This window comes from Mesitornis unicolor, unplaced genomic scaffold (assembly GCF_000695765.1).
Source record: "Mesitornis unicolor isolate BGI_N332 unplaced genomic scaffold, ASM69576v1 scaffold1474, whole genome shotgun sequence".
In the NCBI taxonomy this organism is placed as follows: Eukaryota; Metazoa; Chordata; class Aves; order Mesitornithiformes; family Mesitornithidae; genus Mesitornis; species Mesitornis unicolor.
In genome coordinates, this window is record NW_010177815.1 from 76424 (window position 1) to 100327 (window position 23904).

General features: G+C 39.0%; 1 protein-coding gene across 1 annotated transcript in view; it reads left to right on the top strand.

Annotated features, from left to right (window-relative positions):
* The window catches only part of BMPR2 (bone morphogenetic protein receptor, type II (serine/threonine kinase)), a 50229-nt gene that overhangs the window by 21105 nt on the left and 5220 nt on the right, over positions 1 to 23904 (top strand). Inside the window, exons 3-9 of the mRNA XM_010182218.1 lie at positions 7089 to 7199; positions 7703 to 7794; positions 11244 to 11474; positions 15478 to 15592; positions 17194 to 17354; positions 19371 to 19518; positions 20467 to 20603. Of these exons, the coding sequence (XP_010180520.1) occupies positions 7089 to 7199; positions 7703 to 7794; positions 11244 to 11474; positions 15478 to 15592; positions 17194 to 17354; positions 19371 to 19518; positions 20467 to 20603 (995 nt within the window). The remainder of the gene's footprint in view (positions 1 to 7088; positions 7200 to 7702; positions 7795 to 11243; positions 11475 to 15477; positions 15593 to 17193; positions 17355 to 19370; positions 19519 to 20466; positions 20604 to 23904) is intronic.

A 23904-nucleotide genomic window follows, 5' to 3' on the forward strand; every position in this document is an offset into this window, starting at 1 on the left:
TTCATTGTGGAGCTCTGCAGAATGTAACTTTAAGGTATTCTGACCCTGTAGCTCCAGCTTAACTAAAAATGTGGGATTAAATGCATTTAGTTAAAATGGTGTAGTAAACTGTGTGATTTGGGATCTTGTTTGCATATACAAAAGTCTGACCCATGTTCATGGTATCTAAAAGGCTGCTAACATACTTCTTCACTACAAGCTCTCTGCTTATTGTTTTTTTCTTTCACATTTTTTTCCTTACACTGAATTAATTTAAGATTTACTTAAAATAGTCTGTGTCATTTTGTTTATACTGGAGGCTTTCTTTTCGTTTGCTCTAGCGTGATGAAGACTGAACGCTCTTGCTGTGGGACAGTGGATCAGAAATGAGGTAGTGGTCAGTTAGGTGGAAAGAAATGTTGATTACTGTCCAGAAAAGAGGAGGAAAAAAAGACCTGGTGAGGTGTTTTGGTTTGGTTGGAATGCACTGCTAGAATGTAGTCGGGGATTGTGGAAGATTCCTAGGACATGTCAGACGTAAGCAATGTGTGGGCTGAACAGATCGTGATTGAAATCTGTGGGAAAAGATCACTAAATGTATGTTTTCTCAAAGGACCAAGATAGCACTGTGATGAAAGTTGTGCAGGGTCACTGTGAAAAGAAATGCAACTTTGAAAGCCAGCGGAATTGATTATACTGGAAAAGTCACTTTTCCAGTCTGCAGAGCATATTTGGATATTTCCATCTGCAGCTGAAGACCATACTGCCCCCACGCTTCAGCCTTCCATCTCACGCTCTGTTAGGGACTGAACCATAAGGTTTTCCTCATGCATCTGATCTCATCCTCACTATCATTAAGTTTCCTTAATGAAAAAGCGGCCTCTGCAACAGATTGGCAATGAACATATTGAATCTATCGCATCAAAGAAATAGTTGTAGGATGGCGTGAAGACCGCTTCTTTTTAAAGCGATCTGTACAGGCAGATCTTTGAGTCCCTGTGTAGTTTTGCTGACTCTGATCCAAGTCCATACAGCTGTAGTTGTTTTGAAGAATCAGACGTCACTGTTGTGCTGTGGAGGTTAAAGGATGGTGTTTTCCTTATTTGTTGGAGAGTAACTTTGCTATTTACTTGGTGATATAGCAATTTAAATAACTACTAATATTTTGGTACCTATCAGCTGTAAGACCACTTGGCTTCTGATACATTGACACCAGGAATTCTGTGGGATCACAGGTAATTTTTTAAAAAGACTGATTTTTCACTATAGGGAATAATTGTATGTTTCTCTAAAATGTTTTAATACAATGCTTATCTAAACTTAAATACAAACATTTATTTTCTAGAATTACTTCTGGGTTACAGATACACAGCTGTGAGTCATTTACATGAAGAGCAGGCAGATTTCTAAAATTTTAATCAAAAGCTTTAATAGCAATATAGAGATCTGGTGGAAATTTATGTAGAAATGTCCTTTATTATGTGATAAATCTAGATAATTGAAACAGCATTTCAAAGTCTAAGGTTTCATATTTAAACATGTAAAGATTAGAAGGAAACAGCATCATTGCTTGCATAGTTTTAAGGCCATCTCCTTATGTGTGTGTTTGTGTGATGATACGGCCTTTAATCATACAATCAAATTTTTCCCCATGAGTAGTTTTTCAGCATAGCTAACACTCGCTGTCTTTTCTCATGGTTGTCTTAAGACATCATAACAGTGATCTCTGTGGAGAGCTCTTTCGCTCAGGAAGCTCTTTGGCCATTGTGGTGTAGCACTTTTGGTATAGCTGTAGAGAGGAGTTTTCAGGACAGCTTTCAGGTACCATAAGGGTACCTTCCTTCTCCTCATTTCCCACGCCATTCACTTCATACCTTGTGATTTTAGTATTGGAGGCAACAACCAGCTGAACAGCCAAGTGGGAAATGTGAAAATTCTGCATGGGTTTCCCACAAGTCGTCAACCAGGCTGGAATATTTCACTTTCACAGTACAGGCTTTGGTGCTTGAACTGACACAGTAACCTTGGTAGTGGTGGGTCACTGATGCTTTATTTGGAGAGGCCACAGCAGGGAGATATGGGGCGGGGGGCATGAAAGGTAGAGCTGTCCGCAGGTTTCATGGTATTTGCTGATGAGCAGGGAAGATACAGGAATTGTGCGTCCTCTTTCTGGCTCCCAGGAAAGGGTTTTGTTATGTTTACAGACTCTTGCCATTGGCTGTTGTTACCTGGTTTTGTCTCAGTTTTCTTTGATTTCTCAAAATGTTCTTTAGTGATAGGATAAATGGTAATTTTAAAATATGGAAACAGGAAGCATACAAAAGAGGCTTTCATTTTTGAAAGTTAAATTACAGAGAAATAAAAGACGCTTTTTCAAGCATAAGCACAGATTGGAATAATTTTGCATTAATTAATATTATGAGGTTGTGTTTATAGTGGAAAAGTGAAATTGAAGGAAAAATATTATTCCTCCTGATGCCATTAGCGCTGTCTGCATTCTTCATTCTGTGTCTTCCAGGGGGAGGTTAGGAAGGCAGCAGTTGGCAACCTCCATGTGTGGCAATATAGAAGCTTAATTTCAGAAAGTTAATTTAACAAAGATATCGTGTGTTTAGAAACTTTTATGGCACTCATGTCTGAGAGAAGAAAGAAAAATTCCTAATGTGGTAGAAGTGCCTGCAGGGAGTATCTGAAGTGCAGGGCTGGGTTCAGCCAGATGACTCACTTCTGAGTACCAGAAGCATTGCCCTCCACAGTTTGCTCTGAAATACACTCTCAGTTATTTGTGTGTACCTTTGACAAAATTCTCTCCGTTACACAGGAGCTGTTGTGTTCAGGTTTTGGAACACGAAAACAAGCTCTTTATTGATGGTGAGGTCAGGACGCTTCTGGGAACGGTGGCTTGTTGGTTACCAGCTGCTCCCCAGCCAGGAGGAGGTCGTCTCTGTTTTAATGAGTTGTGCTTTGTTTCTTTTTCTTATTAAAAAAAAATAACTAACTGTTTGCTGTGATATTTCTTTATGAAGGAATTGTTGGACTCCAGAAAATTGTTCAGAAAATGTTTCAGGCTAGAAGTGTGTACGTGCTGGGTGCCTTCTAAATGGCATCCTCACACTGCTGCTTGAAGAGTCGGTAACCCTGTGAGCAGTACTCTCCCTTTCCCATCCAAGTGGGATAAGAAGTTGGCTCTTAAGGTGTTTTGGGCCTTACAATGGTTTCGGTTAGGTTTAATTTTTTATTTTGGCAGATTTTCTGTTAGATCAGGGAGCCTAAATGGAAGTTGGAAATAAAAACCTCATGCATAAATAGCAGTGAAACAAGGAACTGTGCTAATCTCTGCTTTCGGTTACAGCAGCATAAACTTGAGGAGGTTTGCCTGTAACGTCTATGTACAAGTGTAGGTAAAACTTGGCTCAGCAGTCAACCCCTTAATCACTGGATTTTCTAGGCTGCAGCTAATTCTGCTCACCATATGCTATTGCTTTTTTTAGTGCAAAACATTGGTTTGGGAAGGATATTGAGATACCAGTGTTCCCAGTCTGAAATCTGAAGCCAGCGTTGGACAGTTTGTGTTTCATTCAGTTTGTATTTGTCACTAGAGAAATACCCAAATATTGGTAAAGATCCCAAACCCTCAAATTTGAATAGTAATTATGCATGTTTAAAGTCAGTTCATACTATGCCATGATGAAAAACTACTGAAGCGGTAGGGCAGGTGTCATTGTTAATAAACTTAAAAGCTGAGCCCACTGATTTGAGGATGAGTTTGCTCACAGTTTCAGACCAACAAAATCTTACTTCAGAAAGTTTTGTTTGTGCTCTGTGATGCATCAGAAGCTACTGATAGGAAGTATAACATCAAATAAACTTTCATACTGGATTCGCTAATTTTATGGAGTCATGGTTGTTTCAGGCAGGACCAAGAGAAATATGGCTTGTGTACTTATGTATAGGTATAAATAAAATATGTATTATTTTACTGAAAAGTACATAAAAGAGGAAATATGAACCTCTGCAAGTGCCCTGAGAGGTCCTATCTGGTTTTGGCTTTGCTAGCATTTCTCATCTAGGCTTTTAAAGGCAAGTCAGCAGCTGGTGTAAAGGCTAAAGATGAAATATATCCATAGAAAGAGATGGATTGAAACAAGGAATTAGTTAATAAGCATCTTGGTAAGCTTTGGAGGGATTTAAAAGTGGGTTGATAGATGACGTCCTTTTTGTTCTATTTAAGAAAGGTTGATAATCTGACAACATCAGAAGTTACTACTCATACAAAGCAGATAGAAATACTACTTTTTGAGGGGTTTTGGGGGCTAGCAGGGCTTTTTGTGATTGTGTTTGTTTTGTTTTGTGCTTTTTATGTAGATTTACAAATAAAAGCTAGTAAAATTGTCCTTGCTGGGAAATGACTGGCTGTCACACGCAGCGTTTTACCCGCTCATCTTGGCTTGGGCTGCGTGTTAGCACTCCACTCAGATTTGCTTAACAACCTGACAGTAGCAGCTCACACTGTAGGACTGACTTGGCTGTTGGAATGTTGACAACATTACTGTAAAACGTTTATAAAAATTTAAAATTGGTTCAAGATAAGCCAATCTAAGACTTGTTAAGAAACAACTCTGCTTAAAAAAAATTAAACTCTTCTTTCCTGTTGAAGGCCAGGGAAGTTCTCTGAGGTTACCTGGTGGCTGCACAGCTACCCACTAAAGAGAAAAAGCCCCCAGAGGAGATGGTCCATCAGGGAATGAGAAAGCAATGATCCTTTTTCTCTACGTTTTTCTACTGCTGATCGGCACAAAATGTTGTTATTTGGAGATTTTCTAGTAGCTCTCCAGCCTGCGTAATGCCACCATTCACAAGCTTCTAACGGGAGAAAGCACAAGTGTGCCAGTGCAGGCAGAGCCGCTCAGCAGCCCGGTTGCTCAGGACGGCCTTGTCCTGGGCCATGCTGGGAGCGGGGGAACAGCAGAAGCCTGTTTCAAGGGGGAGGAGTGCTCTCGTGATGGGGACATGTTATGACCCCTTTGACCACAAGAACAACTGAAGTAGAGCAATCAGACTTTGGTGTTGGATAGCATTTGGCAAAAGGTTGTGGAAGCAATTAATGTGTATTTAGCAACGGGAAGGTTGTAAATAGCAGCATCCTAGTTGTGGGCTCAAGGAGAATACTGCTGAGATTATAGCAAAAAGCTCAGCCCCTCAAAACTTGCATTTTCTTAGTACGTGCTGGACTTGAACTGAGGCAAAAAACCACCCAAAACCATTAAATGTATATTTTAAAAGATAAGCCAAAGTAAATTCCTTTCACAAAAACACAAGTAGAAATTACAATTTTCTTATCAGCAATTATTCAGCTTCTTACACTTGTGTAATATTTCATATGTATGATGTAACTGTATGATGTAACAGTTTCCTTTGATGTTGTGGTTTTTAAAATATGTGTGTGTGTGTGTGTGTGTGTGTGTATATATGTGTGTATTTGACAACCAGGTGATCAGGCCGAATTGTAATGTATATATCTCAATCTCCTCGCGATGAAAGTCACAACTCTTACTTTGCAGTATGGCACTCTGCGGCAATAGTTTTTCTTAGTGAAACTTCCTTTACCCAAGCCAGTAGTGATGGTATTTCTTCTGATGGAACAAATTTAAATTTGATGGTATCGTGATTATCACAAGCTCCCTGTTATTTAAAGGGTTTATCAGATATAAGCTGCTTGTTATTTTTAGTGGGTGATTCTTCACATACTTCTTTCACAGCTGGAACTCTCTCTGGTATTTTGTTTTACCAGTTTCTTATTATTTCCTCTCACCATTACGATTATGTAAAAATGGATGCTGTTGTCTTTTAAATTTGCCTTCTCTTCTTACCTGGTTCTTTCGTGTCTGTCCACACTGGGAATTGTAATAAGTGAATCATGTTTAATTTCTCTCAAATACAGTTTAAGCAAAGTGAATTTGTCAGTTTATTCAGCCGGTGTAGACTGGGATAAATTGTATTTCAGTCTCACCTAACAATTTACCTGATGTTTAAGCCTTGTGTTCATTTTATATGTTGTGGTTTTAGCATAGTTAGATCTCATTACAGTCTTCTAAGGAGTGCTTTTAGCAATATGTGAGACAAGTTTAAACATAGTTCTCAAACTTGGTTTTAAAGCCAAAGTAAATGAGGTCTTGTAGTGCCACATTCCAGTGATTCTGACATCAGAGGAATATCTGCAGTAATAAATTTTTATATTGAAGTGGCTGAATTTCTATATGCCTGCAAGAGACACGACAGGTCTGGCATGGAGAAGCATTAAGCCAACCATTCAAGACACCAAGAAATTTTTTCAAGAAATTTTTGTCCTTCTCTGGAAGAGAAAAAAAGAAATAGCAAGTTACTTACATTTTGGCAAAAATCAAATGTTGTTTTAAAAAAGCCTCAGCAAAACTAGTTATTTAATTTTGTTTAGTTTTTTGTTATTTTAGATTTCTTGATACTCTCTGCAGTCTGTGGAGAAGTCTCTTGTCTTTTTGTTAATTAAATACTGAGAATTATGCAAAAGATTATATGAGTGCTGAAATGAAACACTGAAAGCCCAAAGTATTTTGAAATATTTACACAAATTAATTTCTCTCCAGTGTATGATGTAGATATTTGTATACAACACTTCCATTATTCTTCACATTTGCAGGATTATTAGCCAACTTTTATGAGACTTTCATTCTGGGAAAACTAATTTTTAAAAAACTTGTAAAGGTTACAGACCTTCCTGATCCATACCAGGAAACTGGCTGAAGGTGCAGGTAGCAGAGCAGGATGCATCGACTTGGCATTGAATGGCTGAGCTGAGCTTTGCCAGCTAGAAAGAAGATTCACATTCTGCTCTAGGGGCCTCTCTCTGCAGCAATGAGGAACGGCTGGAAAAGCTGCCTATGAGTGGGTGCTCAGCTGGTTGAGCTGATCAGCTCTTTTGCCATCCCTAGATTTTAAGAGGAAAAAGGATTTAATGCTACATCTTACAATCCAGAGTACAATTTTTTTTCCTCGTAATAACAATTACATGTTTTATAGTGCTCATTCTTGCGAATTTACAATTAAAGAGACTTCATCATTTTTTCTTTCAGATTCTTCTCATTCTTTTCATCGAGATGAGACCATAGTTATTGCCCTTGCATCTGTGTCTGTACTGGCTGTTTTGATTGCTGCTCTGTTCTTTGGATACAGGATGCTTGCAGGTAGGGTTTGACATCCTATCTTTTTAAATTGTTCTTTTGACTGTTTCTCAAAGTTATACTTCTGTCTTCTGTTCTTCCTAGTCCCTACTATATGTTTGTATGTAATCCTCCTCTTTCTCCTCTCTGACACATTATGGTGATATCCCTTTCATAACATTCCAGAGAGATTTATGGTTTCTCCAAGCTGGTATTTTGGGATCTATTTTTCTTCAACAAATCCTCTGCTCAATATAGCTTATGTGAGGTTGTGAACATGCTTTACGGCTATTGCCAGTGACACTCAATTATCAAAACAGTTGTGTAGCAGATAGCCTTAAGTTTGTAGCTACCAGCAGCTTCACTATTGATTTTACTGACTCCAAGAAGATTTTACAGATTCCTTTTTGTTATGTCCTTGCCTCCTGTATGTATTTCTGCCAAGTCCCAGGTAAGTTGTATTGTTTTTACTTGCAGCATGACAAAAAAAGGAATTGGTCTGTTTCCCTCTTTATCCCCTTCCACAGGAGACCGTAAACAAGGTTTGCACAGTATGAACATGATGGAGGCAGCAGCATCAGAGCCCTCACTGGATCTGGATAATCTAAAGTTGTTGGAGGTAAATGTTCAACTCAGTTTCTAAATCTTCATTTTTATTCGGTGGAACACTTGTTGTCAAGAAAGGGTGAGAAGAAGGATCCTAGGAACTACAGGCCTGTCAGTCTGCCCTCTGTGCTGGGAAAGATTACGGAGCAGATCCATCTTGAGTGCCATCACATGGCACATACAGGACAACCAGGTGATCAGGCCCAGCCAGCATGGGTTTATGAAAGGCAGGTCCTCCATGACTAACCTGATCTCCTTCTATGACCTGGTGACTCGCTTAGTGCATGACGGAAAGGCTGTGGATGTTTTCTACTTAGACCTTAGTGAAGCCTTTGACACTGTTTCCCACAGTATTCTCCTGGAGAAACTGGCTGCTCATGGCTTGGACAGGTGTACTCTTCACTGGGTAAAGACACTGGCTGGCTGGATGGGCCCAAAGGGTGGTGGTGAACAGAGTTAATCATTCAGCCGGTCACAAGTGGTGTTCTCCAGGGCTCAAAAATGGGGCCAGTTCTGTTTTAAAATCTTTATCGATGATATGGACGAGGACATCAACTGCACTCTCAGTCAGTTTGCAGATAACACCAAGTTGGGCAGTGTTGGGCAGGAGTGTTGTTCTGCTCAAGGATAGGAACGCTCTACAGAAGGACCTGGACAGGCTGGATTGATGGGCTGAGGCCAATTGTATGAGGCTCAACAAGGCCAAGTGCCACGTCCTGTGCTTGGGTCACAACAACCCCATGTAATGCTACAGGCTTGGGGAAGAGTGGCTGGAAAGCTGCTTGATGGAAAAAGACCTGGGTGTGTTGGTCAAAAGTTGCCTGAACATGAGCCAGCAGTGTGCCCAGGTGGCCAAGATGGCCAACAGCATCCTGGCCTGTATCAGAAATTGTGTGGCCAGCAGGGGTAGGGAAGTGATCCTTCTCCTGTACTCAGCACTGGTGAGGCTGCACCTTGAATACTGCATTCAGTTTTGGGCTCCTCACTACAAGAAAGATGTTTGAGGCACTGGAGCATGTCTGAAGAGCAATGAAGCAGGTGAAGGGTCTCGAGCACAAGTCTTATGAGGAGTGCCTGAGAGAACTGGGGTTGTTTATTCTGGAGAAGAGGAGGCTGAGAGGAGACCTTACCGCTTTCTACAACTACCTGAAAGGAGGTTGTAGTGAGGTGGGAGTTGGTCTCTTTTCCCAGATAACAAGCAATAATATGAGAAGAAATGGCCTCAAGTTGTGCCTAGGGAAGGTTAGATTTGATATTAGGAAAAATTTCTTTACTGAAAGAGTGATCAAGCATTGGAATGGGCTGCCCAGTGATGTGGAGTAACCATCCCTGAAGGTGTTCAAAAAATGTGTAGATGGGCTGCTTAGGGTACATGGTTTAGTGGTGGGGTTGGCAGTGCTAGGTTTATGGTTGAACTTGATCATCTTTAAGATTTTTTCCAACCTAAACAATTCTATGATTCTGTATCACCTCCCAGGTACAGTTACATAAATGAATGTATCAATGCTTCTGTAGTGTTTTCTTCTAAATCACAGTTTAAAGAAGAAACAAAAAGGGGAAAAAAAAGGAAAAAGAAATAAAGAAATAAAGATTACCACAGTTACATTTTGCCTGGTTTTGTTAGTAATGTGTTAGCTAGAACATTGTCTACCTTGAGAAGAAAATACTAAACACTGGAAGGTAATGGGGGAGTTTGAAATGTGCTGTATTTCAGCATTGCATTAAAAGATCCATCTCTTTGCTTGGCACTGATTGCTTTTGAGTGCAGGATTCTGCCGTAGTCATTTGAAATGCTTTACTAACGCTATTGGAATACAGAATTTACTGCAGATAGGGCAGTATATTTCAGTAGTGGTGCATTTATGTATCGTCATTCTTCACAGTGGGGTACTCTCTATCTCCATGGCAACTAGAGGCCAACCAGAACTTTCTACTCAGCATGGTATTAGATGTATCATCAGAAAACAGCAAAATGTTACGCTTTCAATTGGTATGCTGGATGGAACTTAGGGAAATTTTAAAAGCTGTTAGCCAGAAATAAATTGGTAAAATGATAGAGATTCAGAGAGTGGTACTATTCTTTTTGTCCATTAGAAATCACACCTGGAGATGCAGGCTGTAAACATGTAGTCCCCACTGCAGTGTGTTCTGGGCACATGGTGACAGCAGACTAACCAGCAAAGAAGCTTGGACACCTTCTGACAACAAAAAAGTACTTGAGGCAGAGTTTACAAGAGTAGAAGAAAGTGCGTTGTAGAAGTGCGCAAAGCCCCAGATGAAATTACTCATACTGATACGCAGTCTTGGAAAAAGCAGGGACTTTGTTGGTGGGGAGATCTGTTACGAGGTCTTCTGTCCTCTTCTTTAAATCCTAAGGAGCTGACTCCTCGCCCTCAGTCACAGGGTGTTGCAGAACAAGTTGTCTTAACCTATGCTTGCCTTTTCACATCTCTGGGTAGAATATATTCTGAGTTTGTACCTCAAAGTGCCTCGCTGCTGCTTTGCAATCCATTGACAGGGAAGGACTGAGAAATGGAAAGTCTGTTTATTAAAGCACACTTTATTGTTGAAATATTTCCTGTTAGACAATTTTATCATCTTTAGAAGCGTTACTTTTGTAATCTCTTCTCCTTTTCATTCCTTGTCCATTTGTTAGTATTGAAAAAGTAAAAAGATACTGGTCCATTAAATCCTTAGAGTTTTGTGTCAAGGTCTTCCTGAAAATTATTTGAATTAAATAGATGCTTAAATTCTTATGTAGCTAGAACTTTTTGAGCTTTAGAAACTAGGACTCTTCCTGAAGATGGTCCTGTGTTTTGGTTTAGAGCAGAGATCACATCTTTCTGGAGTTGGCATGGAGATGGGTAAGACCATTCCATGAAGACTGTCTAACATAGTGGAGGCTAGAGTAAAGATTCCCAGGTAGTAAGGAAGTAATTATTCCTTTCTGTTAAAACCTCTTTTGGGATCTGTTTTGCACTACAAATGCATATATTATTATTACTAACCTGAAAGGTACAGCTTATAAAGCTATCTTAAACCTAAAATGTTTAGCTTAATATCTATGATCTCTGGAGTTGATTAAAATTGAACGCATAAAAGCTATAAATGTTTGGTAGGTAAAAGCTTAATAAGAGGATTAGCAGCACAAAACACATGGATTTTATTGATTCTGTATATTCAGAAATATGCTGAATACTTTACTTATGATTTATTTACTGAGTATTCAGACTATAGATCAATTTAGTAAGATTAGTAAGATCTAAGTTGGCCTATGCTGAGGTTTCCAGCTCCAAAGGAGTTGACAGCATTCTAATTCTAATTTTCAATACAAGATATTCACTCTTTTTAAATTTTTTTTGTAGTCACTATAAAAGTTGGCATACAATCTTTGTAAAGTGAAAACTTAGATTTTATCTTCATTTATTATTTAGTGAACTAATTCTTTACCTTTTTTTGCAGTTGATTGGCCGGGGACGATACGGAGCAGTGTATAAAGGCTCCCTTGATGAACGTCCAGTTGCTGTGAAAGTATTTTCTTTTGCAAATCGTCAGAACTTTGACAACGAGAGGAACATTTACAGGATTCCACTGATGGAACATGACAACATTGCCCGCTTCATTGTGGGGGATGAAAGATTCACTGCAGATGGCCGTATGGAATATTTGTTGGTGATGGAATATTACCCCAATGTAAGTGCTTCAAAGAAATCAATGGGATTGGTTTGGATTCCTAAGAATAGCCACATAAAAGAGGATGTACTTTAGTATTTGCCAGTATTTTTCATTGCTTGTTCTTGCACACTAATGTAAAAATAATCCATATAAATTACAATTTTAATGAACCTTAGTGTGGTTTAGTGTAATAGCCTTTAAGATTTACCAGTTAGTCCTAGCCTTACAAATTCTTAACTGTAGTATTTGCTCTTAGTTATGGTGCAGGTTTTTTAGTCAACTGTGCAATATTCAGGGACAGAATTTGAAGAGTTGTTTTTACTTAAAAATGACATCATAAATGTAAAACTTCTTAGTATTGAGTTATTGTATCTCTGTTGTGGTAGTTATGACCTCACTCAGTAGCTGTAAATGGTGGGGTTTTTTACAATGAAACAGAATAGATCCAATATTGTTGTCAAGCTCATTTGTGGTACTATAAATAATGTTGCCTTTTTATCCTGTTATCTTCTTTAAAGTTTTCTATGGCATACCATATTTATTTTGCTGTACCACGTATTGATGATGTAGGACAAGTCTTAAGGCGGCAGCCTTACTTTCCAGAGCCATGTAATCTCCTTAGCTAGCTGAATGCTTGCATCCCTCAGATTCATTGGTTTGAGTTCCTAATGCTGTGTATGTGTACACATGCACAGTAACAAAAATGTTTCAAAAATACACAACATAAATGTGAATTGCTTTCATGAAAAATCATAAAATGTCATGTATATGGGGGTTATAGATACGAAAATGCAAAAAATTACATTTCACAATTTATCCTGAGGGGTTTTATTGCTTGTGTATGGGAAAGAACTTTCATTGTTCAGTTAAATATTTTTTAATGAGCTTTTTGGTTTCAAATAAGCAAACTCATATTGTATTTCCTCCAATGTGTCAAGGTGATGGCTGAAGCCTGATTTGTTTTGGGGACAGTAGGACAAAAGCTGCTTATTTAAGTAGCAAAAAGAAACAGAACAGTAATAAATAGCAGTAGTGATGGTCTGGCTTATACGGTTTTACACTTTACATATATGCTTGTGTTGAAAGTTAAATGCATACATGTATATAAATATCTAAATATATATACAAATCTAAGGCAACATAGCACTTCACAAGTATATAAAGCATATCTTAACTGAAACTTTTGAGAACACACTTGATCATGTCAGCTTATAAGAGACAGGGATCTAAGAAGAGATTGCAGAGACTGGAAATGACCATAGAAAAAGCTCAGTCATGCTCATAGCAGATGGACAGTGGCAAAGCACATCAGCTCTGGCCTGCTCGGGCATGGTAAGCTTATTTTCAACTAATTGAGTTGAGTGAAATCAAGTGAGTGTTCTGTTCCTGGGAGAACACAACATAACTGTTGTAGCAGGTGATCTGGTTTTGCTGTTTTCTTGAATGAAAGGATTTTTAGCTGAAATGTGATTTGATTGAAAATTGTCTTGTTGCTTATGTAAACAGAATCAGTAAATGATCTGATTAAATGCGCAGATGAGGCTTACGACATCATGTTATCAGATCCTTTCTCAATATGGTATTCAGAACAGCATTAAGAAGTGTCAAGTGTTTAGATTAGTCTAAAATCAATCCACTGGCGGTTTGGAAGTCATTGGAAAAAGTGCACAGCAGGTGTAATTAATGCACAGTGTGATCTTTAATTCAGTGAGCAGATGTTCTGCTCTACATGGAGCTAACAGCAGAGAAGGAACCCTGCTGTGGCAGCCCTACTAAAAGGGAATTGCACCGCTCAAACTGGAGCCGTAAATCTTGTTTCAATAAGGAGTAACCCATACAAGATGTGCAGGTGAAATACTCCTCATTCAAAACATCATTCTTCTTTGAAATACTTTCTTCCTTGGAGTCAGGAACACACAAACCAGAACATGTTCATACAGAAAAGGTAAAAGATAGATAGGTTTGACCCAAATTGTGTTATCCCAACACACCTTCAGACCAAAGAAAGTAGGTGAGCAAGTAATAAAAGGAAACGTGTGTTTATCAATCAGTGTGCAGTTCTGATCGTACTCTGAGGTGTGGCAGGTGAGTAAGCAGTGAGTAAGTTGTGAAGGCTGGCGTTAAGAAATACGTAACAGCCACAGAATTGTCTCCTCAGTACTCAGACAGCCATGTCTTTTCAGAACAATAGAGAAAGTGTTGCAAAACACACATCAAATCTTATGATTGTTGTAACAAAAACATCAATTTTATCAGAAGTTATAATCAGAACAGATGTCCCCAATTTAACATGTTACTGTGGCTCTGACAAGAATATTCTTAATTACAAATACATGTGTCTCTAAATCTTGGCTAAAATTTTTCCTGGTTGTCATTTATTTTGAACTTTACTAAAAGCAGAAGATCACAGCCCTCAACTAGCTTAAAAAATACTGTGTGGCTAGCAAGTTCTGTAGCAGAAAGCACTAGAAGTCAGTTTGAGATCTTTATACAGTGATTCCCAGTCCCACCATGACAACAGTCCTGTGGCCTCCGTTAGAATGGGCTGGAATCTCAACCCGCTAAGTCAAGAAAATCCATTACTGCACCCACGCTGCTGCCAGTCAAAGGCTAATAAGTGTGTTTGTGTTTCTGAAAAAGCTTTAAAAGATAAGAAAAAAGTAAAACTCTTTAACTTGTTTCTAGGTGGATTCTCAGGGTTTGTTTTCTTTTCTTACCAAAATATATTTGAATTTCATCTAACAGTATTTTAACCAATTTTTAAAAATGCTCCTGTAAACCCGTGTGAGTGACATTTGGTCTGTGTTTTCACCGAGGAGGTTATCTATTTATGGGTTCCTTGTTCTGCACAGGCGAAGTCTGAAAAGCTGTAAGGTTTTTGTAATTCTAGGCAGGAGTGTCCAGGACTTGCTTTTAGTTTTAGCATTGGATTAAAAAAATGTCTACTGCTTCGGTCATTTAAAATTACCATCTGTACGTGCCTCCATCTGAGCTCTGCATGCATTGCATACCTCAGTGTCGACTCCAAATGGACTCAAATGGCACATCCCAGATTTTTTTGGACTCTGTTACATAACTAGTTTTGCAATAAGTGGTTCTAGTTATGGCTATGGTAAAATGTTACACAGTAGTGCATCTTTAGGATTACTGATTTAAATAGGCAAAACCAGGGGAGTTTGCAGTTACAAATGAACATTATATTGCAATATGTATGCAGAGACAGCTGGATGAGTTGTTCTCCATGCATAGGGCTTTAGTTTGTTTAAACTGAGTATATTGCGCTGGGGCCTGTGCATATAAGAACTGCTCAAAGGTGTCACAGTTTGCAGGATCTGACTCTTGTTTCACGTAGCAGTCTCAGTTTGTAGAAGTTTCAGTGTCGTAATTGACACTCTTCCTTCTGACTTGCTTGGCAGTTTCACAACAAATGACTAAAAAAGCCCCTATTTTTCACATTTAACTTCTCTTTCAAGAAAGAAGGAACACAGCATTCTATTTTCCTGTTTCTTTGGTGCATGTGGACTTGTTCCTATATGGAATTGCCTTTGGGCTTTGGGGTTTTTTATACATAAATAAAATATAGCAGAGGAGATGCCAGTGAGAGATGCTCAGTATTCTTCTGTTAGTGCCAATGGTTTAAAGTCCACTATTTGGCATCCCAGGCTGTTATGTCTGCAGTTAACTTTCTTCTTCTGTTGTTCAACAAGATTTTTTTCAGGAGAACAAATCAAGTGCATGCTTTGCTTCTGTTTTATAATTAATATCATTATTCCTAAAGGCAATTCCTGTTATCGTGATGAATTTTCTGTTCCACTTCTTTAGATAAACCAAATGGCAGCACTAGAAATTACTGAAACTTTGGTCCAACCATGTGTTTTAGAACAACTAGGTAAACACAGAAGCAGTTGCACGATTACACCTTTCACCATTACACCAATGGATACACCTGACTGTCCTAAAGATTTTGAGTTATTCAACTGGACAGTTATATTAATCTAGTATTTACTTTATTTTTTTTTAGGGTTCTTTGTGCAAATATTTGAGTCTCCACACAAGTGACTGGGTGAGCTCCTGTCGTTTGGCACACTCTGTAACTAGGGGCTTGGCGTACCTGCACACGGAGCTACCTCGAGGAGGTAAGGCCAGGAAGGGATGCCAAGATGTTCAAGATACTCTTACCTCTATCAGGTAGTAGATTCCTGCCTTTCTCTTTTCTCCGTGACAGTATGGTGAGTAGGAAATGATGACTGCAAACAGAGATTACTCAGAACTTCTGATCCGTTCTCTCCTTCTGAACAATCCCATGCTGTGGGCACTGTCTGTGATGCTTGTATGAAAACATGGAGTAAGAGCCAGCAGAGCCCCAGAGAAAGGCAAGAGGAGGTGGCAGAGCAGTGCAGTGCTGCTGTGCCATGGCAACAGATTACTGAGGACCTGCAGCACTGGATGTCTGCCTGGCAGAGAGCAAACAGATGGGCTGTTCTGTTTGTTTTTGCCGTTCAGACACAAATCACCAAAGCAATTTTTAGTTTGCGTGTGAACTGTAAACACAAAGAGAAATAATTAAATCTTCTAACTCCACTGTAGTTTTATTTATCATAGCTCTTGATTTTTTTTGTCCTAGTATTCGCTGTGTACAAATGATACTGTGTTTCATTAAAGCATCGGATGTGACAACGTATTGATTTATATCTTTGTATCTCTACTTGCATGCTTCAGCCAGCATTCCAGCAGCTCAAATATCATGATTATAAAGCAGATATTCTGGGATCTGTGATGTACCAGGCTGCAGAATATGGCCTGGTGTTGAAGCGTTAGCTTGTTGGCAGTAAATAAAAGGATGGTATAATTAATTCTACATTAAGTTGCTAATGTTTGGATTAAAATTCCAAATTATATATCTCAAATGTTAAGTGTCAACGCTAGCAAAGAATGACAACTGAAGGTGCTGTTAAGAGTGCACAGCTGAAAATACCTAAATCAATATTCCCACGTATCATTGAAACTGCACCTATCATCTTAACGTCATCATTTCAAAATGTGCAGACAGGTGTGTCCATTAGCACCCAGAAGATGTGTAAACCTTCCATCATAAAGAAGACAGAGCCATAGGCTGCTCTATGAATGCTAGGAAGGAACTCATGGAGTAGAATAAATTGCACAGTAAAACTGGTTCTGTAGTGCTGGCTGTTTTACTAACAAAAGAAATTGCTTATAAACCAGGAACAACTGAGATTGTTTGGAAAAAAAATAGATCCTTTGCAAGATGAACATGTTCAAACTCTGTGGAATAATACTGTCTATGTATCTTCTGAATAGGTGCCAATCATAACGTAAATAGTTGGTGCCTTATTTGACACAGGACCGTGGATATGAGAGAGAGCATTTGGAATGGCAGTCAGGGCTGTGGCAGCCGGCCTGTGCTTAAGTACACAATGTCTCCCCTGCCAAAATCATGCTGAAATATCCCTTGGAAAGAAGCTTATTGGCAAACACTGAAACTGTATATAGCAGTAACCTAATATACTGTATATATACAGTGCAACCCTGAATGCCAGTCAGTTTTTTAGAGCTAGCATCCTATGGAGCTCATTATAAAGAAGCAAAAATGTTAGCTTTCTAAAAGATAAGTTGATTTTCTGTTTATAATGGCTGAGCAGACATAATGAGGTTCTCTCATTTTGCCAAACAGTAGAGCTGCTCAAATAATAACAAGCACTCCCATATGTCCAAATAGATCATTACAAACCTGCAATATCCCATCGTGACTTGAACAGCCGCAATGTACTGGTAAAGAATGATGGAACATGTGTCATCAGCGATTTTGGACTCTCCATGAAGTTAACTGGAAACAGACTGGTACGCCCAGGTGAGGAGGATAATGCAGCCATTAGTGAGGTAAGTACGAATGAAGATAAACTAGTGTATAAAGGAAGAGAGATTCATATGGAAATAACACTGAGAAATAGTTGTTTCTGTTGTTACAACGTGAATGCTAAGATGATATGATCCCTGTAGGGGGGAATTGCTGCAATATGGGTGAGAAGTGGCTGAAACCTTGATAGGAAGAAACTGGTTTTATTCTCAGAATACTTGCAAACAAGCCTAGCATTTTGAAAGGTGATAGATTGGCAGCCCTGGAGACTGAGGTTTTCCATGTGAGATATGAGAAGATGCAAGGTAGGTTTGATTGCCATGTTTGCGATGACGTGGTATAGGTCCCTTCAGTCTTGTACTGCAAGTATTAACTGAAGATCAAACACTCTTTGGTGGTTTTGGTGCCAGTTTTTCCAGGATGGTGACGTACAGCATTCTGCGTCTTGCAACCATTTCTCTATGTGTCACCTGCAATTCTCTGGACTTTAAATGGATACTTCTAGGAGAGTAAGTGCATGTGAAAAGACATGGACCAGCTGAGAAAGAATAGGACAAAATAACAAAGAATGCTTGAAAGGGTACCTTATGGGAAAAGATGAAAGAACAAGGGTTGTTTAGGGAAGTAGAGACAGGTCTTCAAATACATAAATAGCTGTTACAAAGAGAAAGGAATAAACTGTTTGCATTCAGTTTGCTTTCTCATCTGTAGAAGGCAGCCAAGGTCTGGAATAGACTGCTGAGGAAGGCTATGTAGAATTTGCATCGCATTCAGTGTGGATAGGACAAAAGGTAGTGGGATTACATTGTAGGAGGGAAAGAAGTTATAAAGAAGCCTTTCTCATCTGTAGAAGGCAGCCAAGGTCTGAAGTGCATGTGAAAAGACATGGACCAGCTGAGAAAGAATAGGACAAAATAACAAAGAATGCTTGAAAGGGTACCTTATGGGAAAAGATGAAAGAACAAGGGTTGTTTAGGGAAGTAGAGACAGGTCTTCAAATACATAAATAGCTGTTACAAAGAGAAAGGAATAAACTGTTTGCATTCAGTTTGCTTTCTCATCTGTAGAAGGCAGCCAAGGTCTGGAATAGACTGCTGAGGAAGGCTATGTAGAATTTGCATCATTTTGTGAATTTAAGGAACAGATGGGAAAACATCTGCTAGGAGTGGGCTACAGTGGATTCTGGGCAAAAAGAAGAAACTGATTTCTTAAGCTTTTTTTTATGATGCTGTGATTCAGAGAATGTTTTTGTTGTTGTTGTTGTTTTCTTTGTATAAATACACTGACACCTGAATATAGGCTACTGAAATACAGTGAGACTATATTAAAAAAAGAATGGAAGTCCGTAATAGTTCAGTTTGCGTAGTCTTTGTGCTTTTACAAAAAACTGTTACATTTCATTGAAAAAACGTGTTTCACAGTGCTAATCACCTTCCCTTGGAAAGCAAGGGCTATATTAATGATACCCAGTGCACGGGTCTTCTTTAGAGATTACCCCTTACTGAACAAAGAAACGGGGAAACCACTGTTTAAAATACAGGGATATGGAATAGTCCTGATGAGCGATTGCCCTAACATAACGTATTTCTTAGTGGAAATTAATAGATGTACCTTCCAAGGCTGTTAATAACCTTGGACCATGGAAGATGTAGGAGACAGCCTTCCTGACAGTCCAAGAATAAAGAGAACCAGTTCCTTGTTCAGCAGCATCCTTCTCCTATTATGATACACACCTTGGTGTTTAACAGAGTCATTTCAGGACACAGAAACATTTTTGCTGTGTCGCATTGCATATGAGAACACTGAGTAAGGGACAAAATTATTTTGTTTTGGTACGTACAAAAAGTGACAGAGTAGGGGAAGGGTTTTATTATGACTAGGCACCTGGTAAGAATCTAGAAGGTGAGGATATTGATTAGAACTGTATTTCCTTAAATGTAGACAATATCAAAATAAGGTATTAAAAAAACTAATCTCCATAATAAATTGAGTTTGGAAATCGCTTCCTGATTTGAAGCTTTGGTTTTATGTTTTTCCAGGTCGGAACAATCCGTTATATGGCCCCAGAAGTGCTTGAAGGAGCAGTGAACTTGAGGGACTGTGAATCTGCTTTGAAACAAGTAGATATGTATGCGCTAGGCCTTATCTACTGGGAGATATTTATGAGATGTACAGACCTCTTCCCAGGTAACCTAAAGAACTAGAAAAAAACAAGCAGAAAGTGCAACCAAAGCTATTCCCTAGCCATAGCCTTTTAAAGTGAAGAAGGGAAATTATTTTCTCAGTTGTTTTTGCCATTAAGTCAGTGCCATCTAGCGTTCAAGATGGTTGTTGTCAATACAGTGTATTTGAGTGTGAAGCGTGGTTCATACTGAAAGACTTTAAATTACCTTTTAAGCAGTTTGCAGACCTCATGGTAAGTGCCATTCGAGCGTTATTATTATTTATTGTCCAGAGTTTAGAAACATTGAGAGCTGGGCTGATGACTAAGGCAGTACTTTCGGTTCTAAGAACTGATAAAAGTGCCTGAAGTGTCATTCAGACTTTCCTCATGAAGGAATGGATGAGAAAGTGCTGTGATTTAGTGTAGCCTGTAGTCAGTTGTATTTTATCTATGCTAGTGACATTGAAAATTCAGTGAAATCATCCATACCTGTACCATAAAACAAGAGGAAGTAGACTTTTAAAATTTAATACGTGAGATGGTGTCACAACCACCATCTTCTTCCCAAGATACAGCATATAGAGTCAGTCTGACATGCAGCATTCTCTCTGTAGTCTAACAGCTGCACTTCGATATGCAGAGACTTGTAATCTTGCTGGGCTTCCTCCCAAATGAAGTACATGAATGTATTCAGTCAGTGACACTTCACAGAAATTAGGTGTCATCCTCAGACTTTTAAGACATTCTGAATGTGCCACTCAACCAGCAATGCCTGAAGATGCTATCCTTTGAGAGGCTGCTGTACAGCACTTCATTTGTTTCTTAATTCAGTTTTTCTTCTGAAATTAGACTTTGGGAGAAAATTGAGAACATTTCAATAGACAGCAACTTTGATACTACCTTTCATCACCTGAAAGCCCGTGCTCTGCCTTTTAATCTGTGATTTTTGTTTTCCTTTCTTTTGCTAACAGGGGAATCTGTGCCAGAGTACCAGATGGCTTTCCAGACAGAAGTCGGAAACCATCCCACTTTTGAAGATATGCAAGTCTTGGTTTCTAGAGAGAAGCAAAGACCAAAATTCCCAGAAGCATGGAAGGAGAACAGCCTGGTGAGACAGAATATTTTCAAAGAAACAATCACTTAACTGGCTATAGGCTGTATTCACTTCTTAAAATAAATTTTTTGATACGTTCTTTTAAAAAAAATTTTGTTAGTGTTTGAGGATGGGGAGCTGCTTCTGTGTGGACTTCTTAAATACTGAATTTAGTTTTTAAAAAGCCATTGACATGAAAGCTTGATTTCTTAAGGAAAAATATCGTGATTATTATCACATGCTGAAGTACGGTACACAGAAGATAACGTTATATTAATTGTTACAGTATCTGTAGTATTATGCATGAAGTGCCCACACGTTCCCTGTATGCTGGATGAGAAACATAAAGGCATTTTCTGCCTTTTGGCATCTTTTATAAACTAATAACACCTTAAAATAGTTAGCAAAAATGTAAATATACTCTTCCAAAATGAAAATCTATAAACTTTGTAATAAACCTTTTCTGAAGCTGTATAGCCCTCAGAATTTGCAGAGGCTACACCTTCCAGCAATCATTTCATTATAACTACGTTAGAAATTTTATATGGCTTCATTTGATCTACAGTTTTTATTTTCAAGATGATAAACATAGTAATGTTTGTTGATTTGAATTAGTATAGCTATGGCTTAGAGCCTTCCTTGCTGCTGCAGGCCAAGAAGTTAGGGCAAGTCAGCTGAACTCTGGTAAGAGTCTGTGTACTTGCTTTCATCTGCAGCAAAGATGAGGTGATGTGAATCCCCTTAGCTTGGGGGGAGAGGTGTTTGTCTTTTATTACAAGCAAACTGAAGTGCAGTTACTGGGTTCTATCTGATACATGGTAATTTGTTTAAGCCAAAATATCTTGATTGCGAGTATGAAATTTGACTTCTATTTAAAAAGATACTTGTAGTTATTTCCTTACTGAAATTATGCCCTTCAATCTTCAGAGACTTTGCTAGTTGATAAGTGTGTAGCTACTGTGCAGATAATGGGGAGCCTAAGGCCCCATCTATGCTGGTACTTGTAAATATGTATGAAACCATTTTCAGAGAGGAGCACAGCCTCCAGTATTAACACTGGTGTAAAACATGTTGTAACTGAGTTGAGAGCTTCATAGAGAAGCTGTTCTTTCATTATGCAGTTTTGGACAGTCTTGGGTGGGTGGGGTTGGAATCCACGCCCGAATTATATAGGAAATCAAGCAGCAACTGTTTTAACTATTGCCCTGTTGGCAAATGCAATGTTGGAAGAACCAAGCTTGACAGCTGTTTTTGAAGACAGTTATAACTAAAACGGTTCAAGAAGGTTTGTTTTGTTTTGCAGACTACCGTTTTAAATGTTAATTATGCTCTAACAAGCTGATAGACTCCAGCATTATTAGACACCGAGCTAGTAATGATCCTCATATTTAAACTGCCTAACACATCCTTTGTGGTGTCACTAAATAATGATGATGATGATGATAAGTCCAGCTCTAAGGATGGATCTACACCATTGCTTTAAGAGAAAACAATAAATAATCTGTAGTTCTCTCATGATTATTAAACAAGCTACACCCTGTGCCAGTCTAGGATAACATCTGAATGAGCACTCTAGGGGTGATAGAGTTCTAGAGAACTGAGCTCCAGATAACCTCACCCTCGACCCAGGTCCTAATCTCCTGTATCTAAAGAATGGGATAAAAGACTTTCATCTGTTATTTGAAGCTATGCTGACATGTTGGGTTATAACACTTCCATGCAAATTAATCTATTAGAGAAATGTATTTGCCCTTTTCAATTGAGAAATACCTAAAAAATAAAACATTGCATTTTTGTTTGTCACTTAATTAAGGCACTCAAAAGATGTGGAGTCCTAAATTTATTACTACCTATACAGTCTAAATCTGCCTCTTGAACATGTGTGTCATGATACAGACCTTGATTAGCAGTATTGTTTTTCACAATATAAATCAACAATCCGAGCAGATGATGTGCATAAAATAATTCAAGGGCTATAAACGGAGTTGGGATGTTAGCAGAATTCTTGTCTCATTTGCCAAAGCCAAAGCAGGGTCTAAGCTTGACTTCAAAGGTCAGGACTGAAGGATGTTAATAGAATAATAGAATAATGCAGATTTCTTGTCCCTTCTGTCTTTTTTATGAGTGCTAGAACTTCTAAGTAGTGCACTTCAGTATAGATCTCTCTGAACCTGAAACTAATATAAAACACAGTATTGTGGTAAATGTGAAGCTCTAGAACTTCAATTTTGTTAACTATACAGTCATCACTGTGCTTCTTTCATGATCCTTAAAACATCAAAAGGAAAGTATCTTCTAGAAGAGAGCCAAATTAAACACTGGTTAAACTTAGTGTTGGTGAAACCTGTAGAGTCTTACGAAGGAGCAAGACAGGAGATTAGAGTATCTGCTGAATTAGAGAGATGTCTAAATTGTGACTAAATCAAGTCCCAACAGCCGAATGCATGCTTCTATTTTGGGAGAGAAAGCGGATCCCATACACTAGCCTGTTGTTGTCCCTGAGGGTGCTTTGAGCCTCATGTCCCTCAGGGAAGAGGAGTGCAGTTGCTTAGTCCTTCTTCGATCTACTGTGGGAAAGGAAATAAAAGATTTGCTTGTGTGGGTGCTCATCCCCACCTGTGCAGCCAGAGCTGCATCACTAAGCAGCAGTGATATGGCAGATGCAAGTGATGCCAGGAGCCCGCTCTGTGGGCGAGGAGTTCTTGGCTCGCACACAGAGCTCATCCTGGCTTTCACTGACAGAAGTGAACAAAGCAGTTCTGGCACAGCAAGGCCCACTGCATGCCGTAGTGTCCAGCTAGGACTGTGCGCAGTCATCGGTGTGGGAGAGGTTAAAGCTGGGCTGTAGATGTGAGATGTTCTGGCAAACCATGACGTATCCATGGGCCATAGACTGGCAGCAGGGCCAATAAATATCTGCCTGATTTTTGTTCTCCAGATGCAGTGGAAGCAGAAGGGTTCAGTGCTCGTAATTTCAGTCATCTCCTCTCTAGGTCTCTGACCATATGGCAGCATGTTTTGGAGGTCTTGAGCTCTAATTCTGACTGTACTATTCACTCCACAGTGTGATCCCAGGAAAGCGTGTCTGTTTCTGTCTCCATCTATAAAACAAGGGTGGCAATAATCTCTTCCCATAGCACAGACAAATTCACTGATATTTGAGGCATTTGGATGTTACAGCAGTGACAGAGGAAGAAAAGCATGATGAAGTGAGGAAGGCTGTGTTATTTGCATGCAGTGCAGGGAAGCAAGGTGCAGGGACCAGTAGCTGAATTGTGAAGATAGCAGTGACAGCACTTGCAGAATATCATCAATT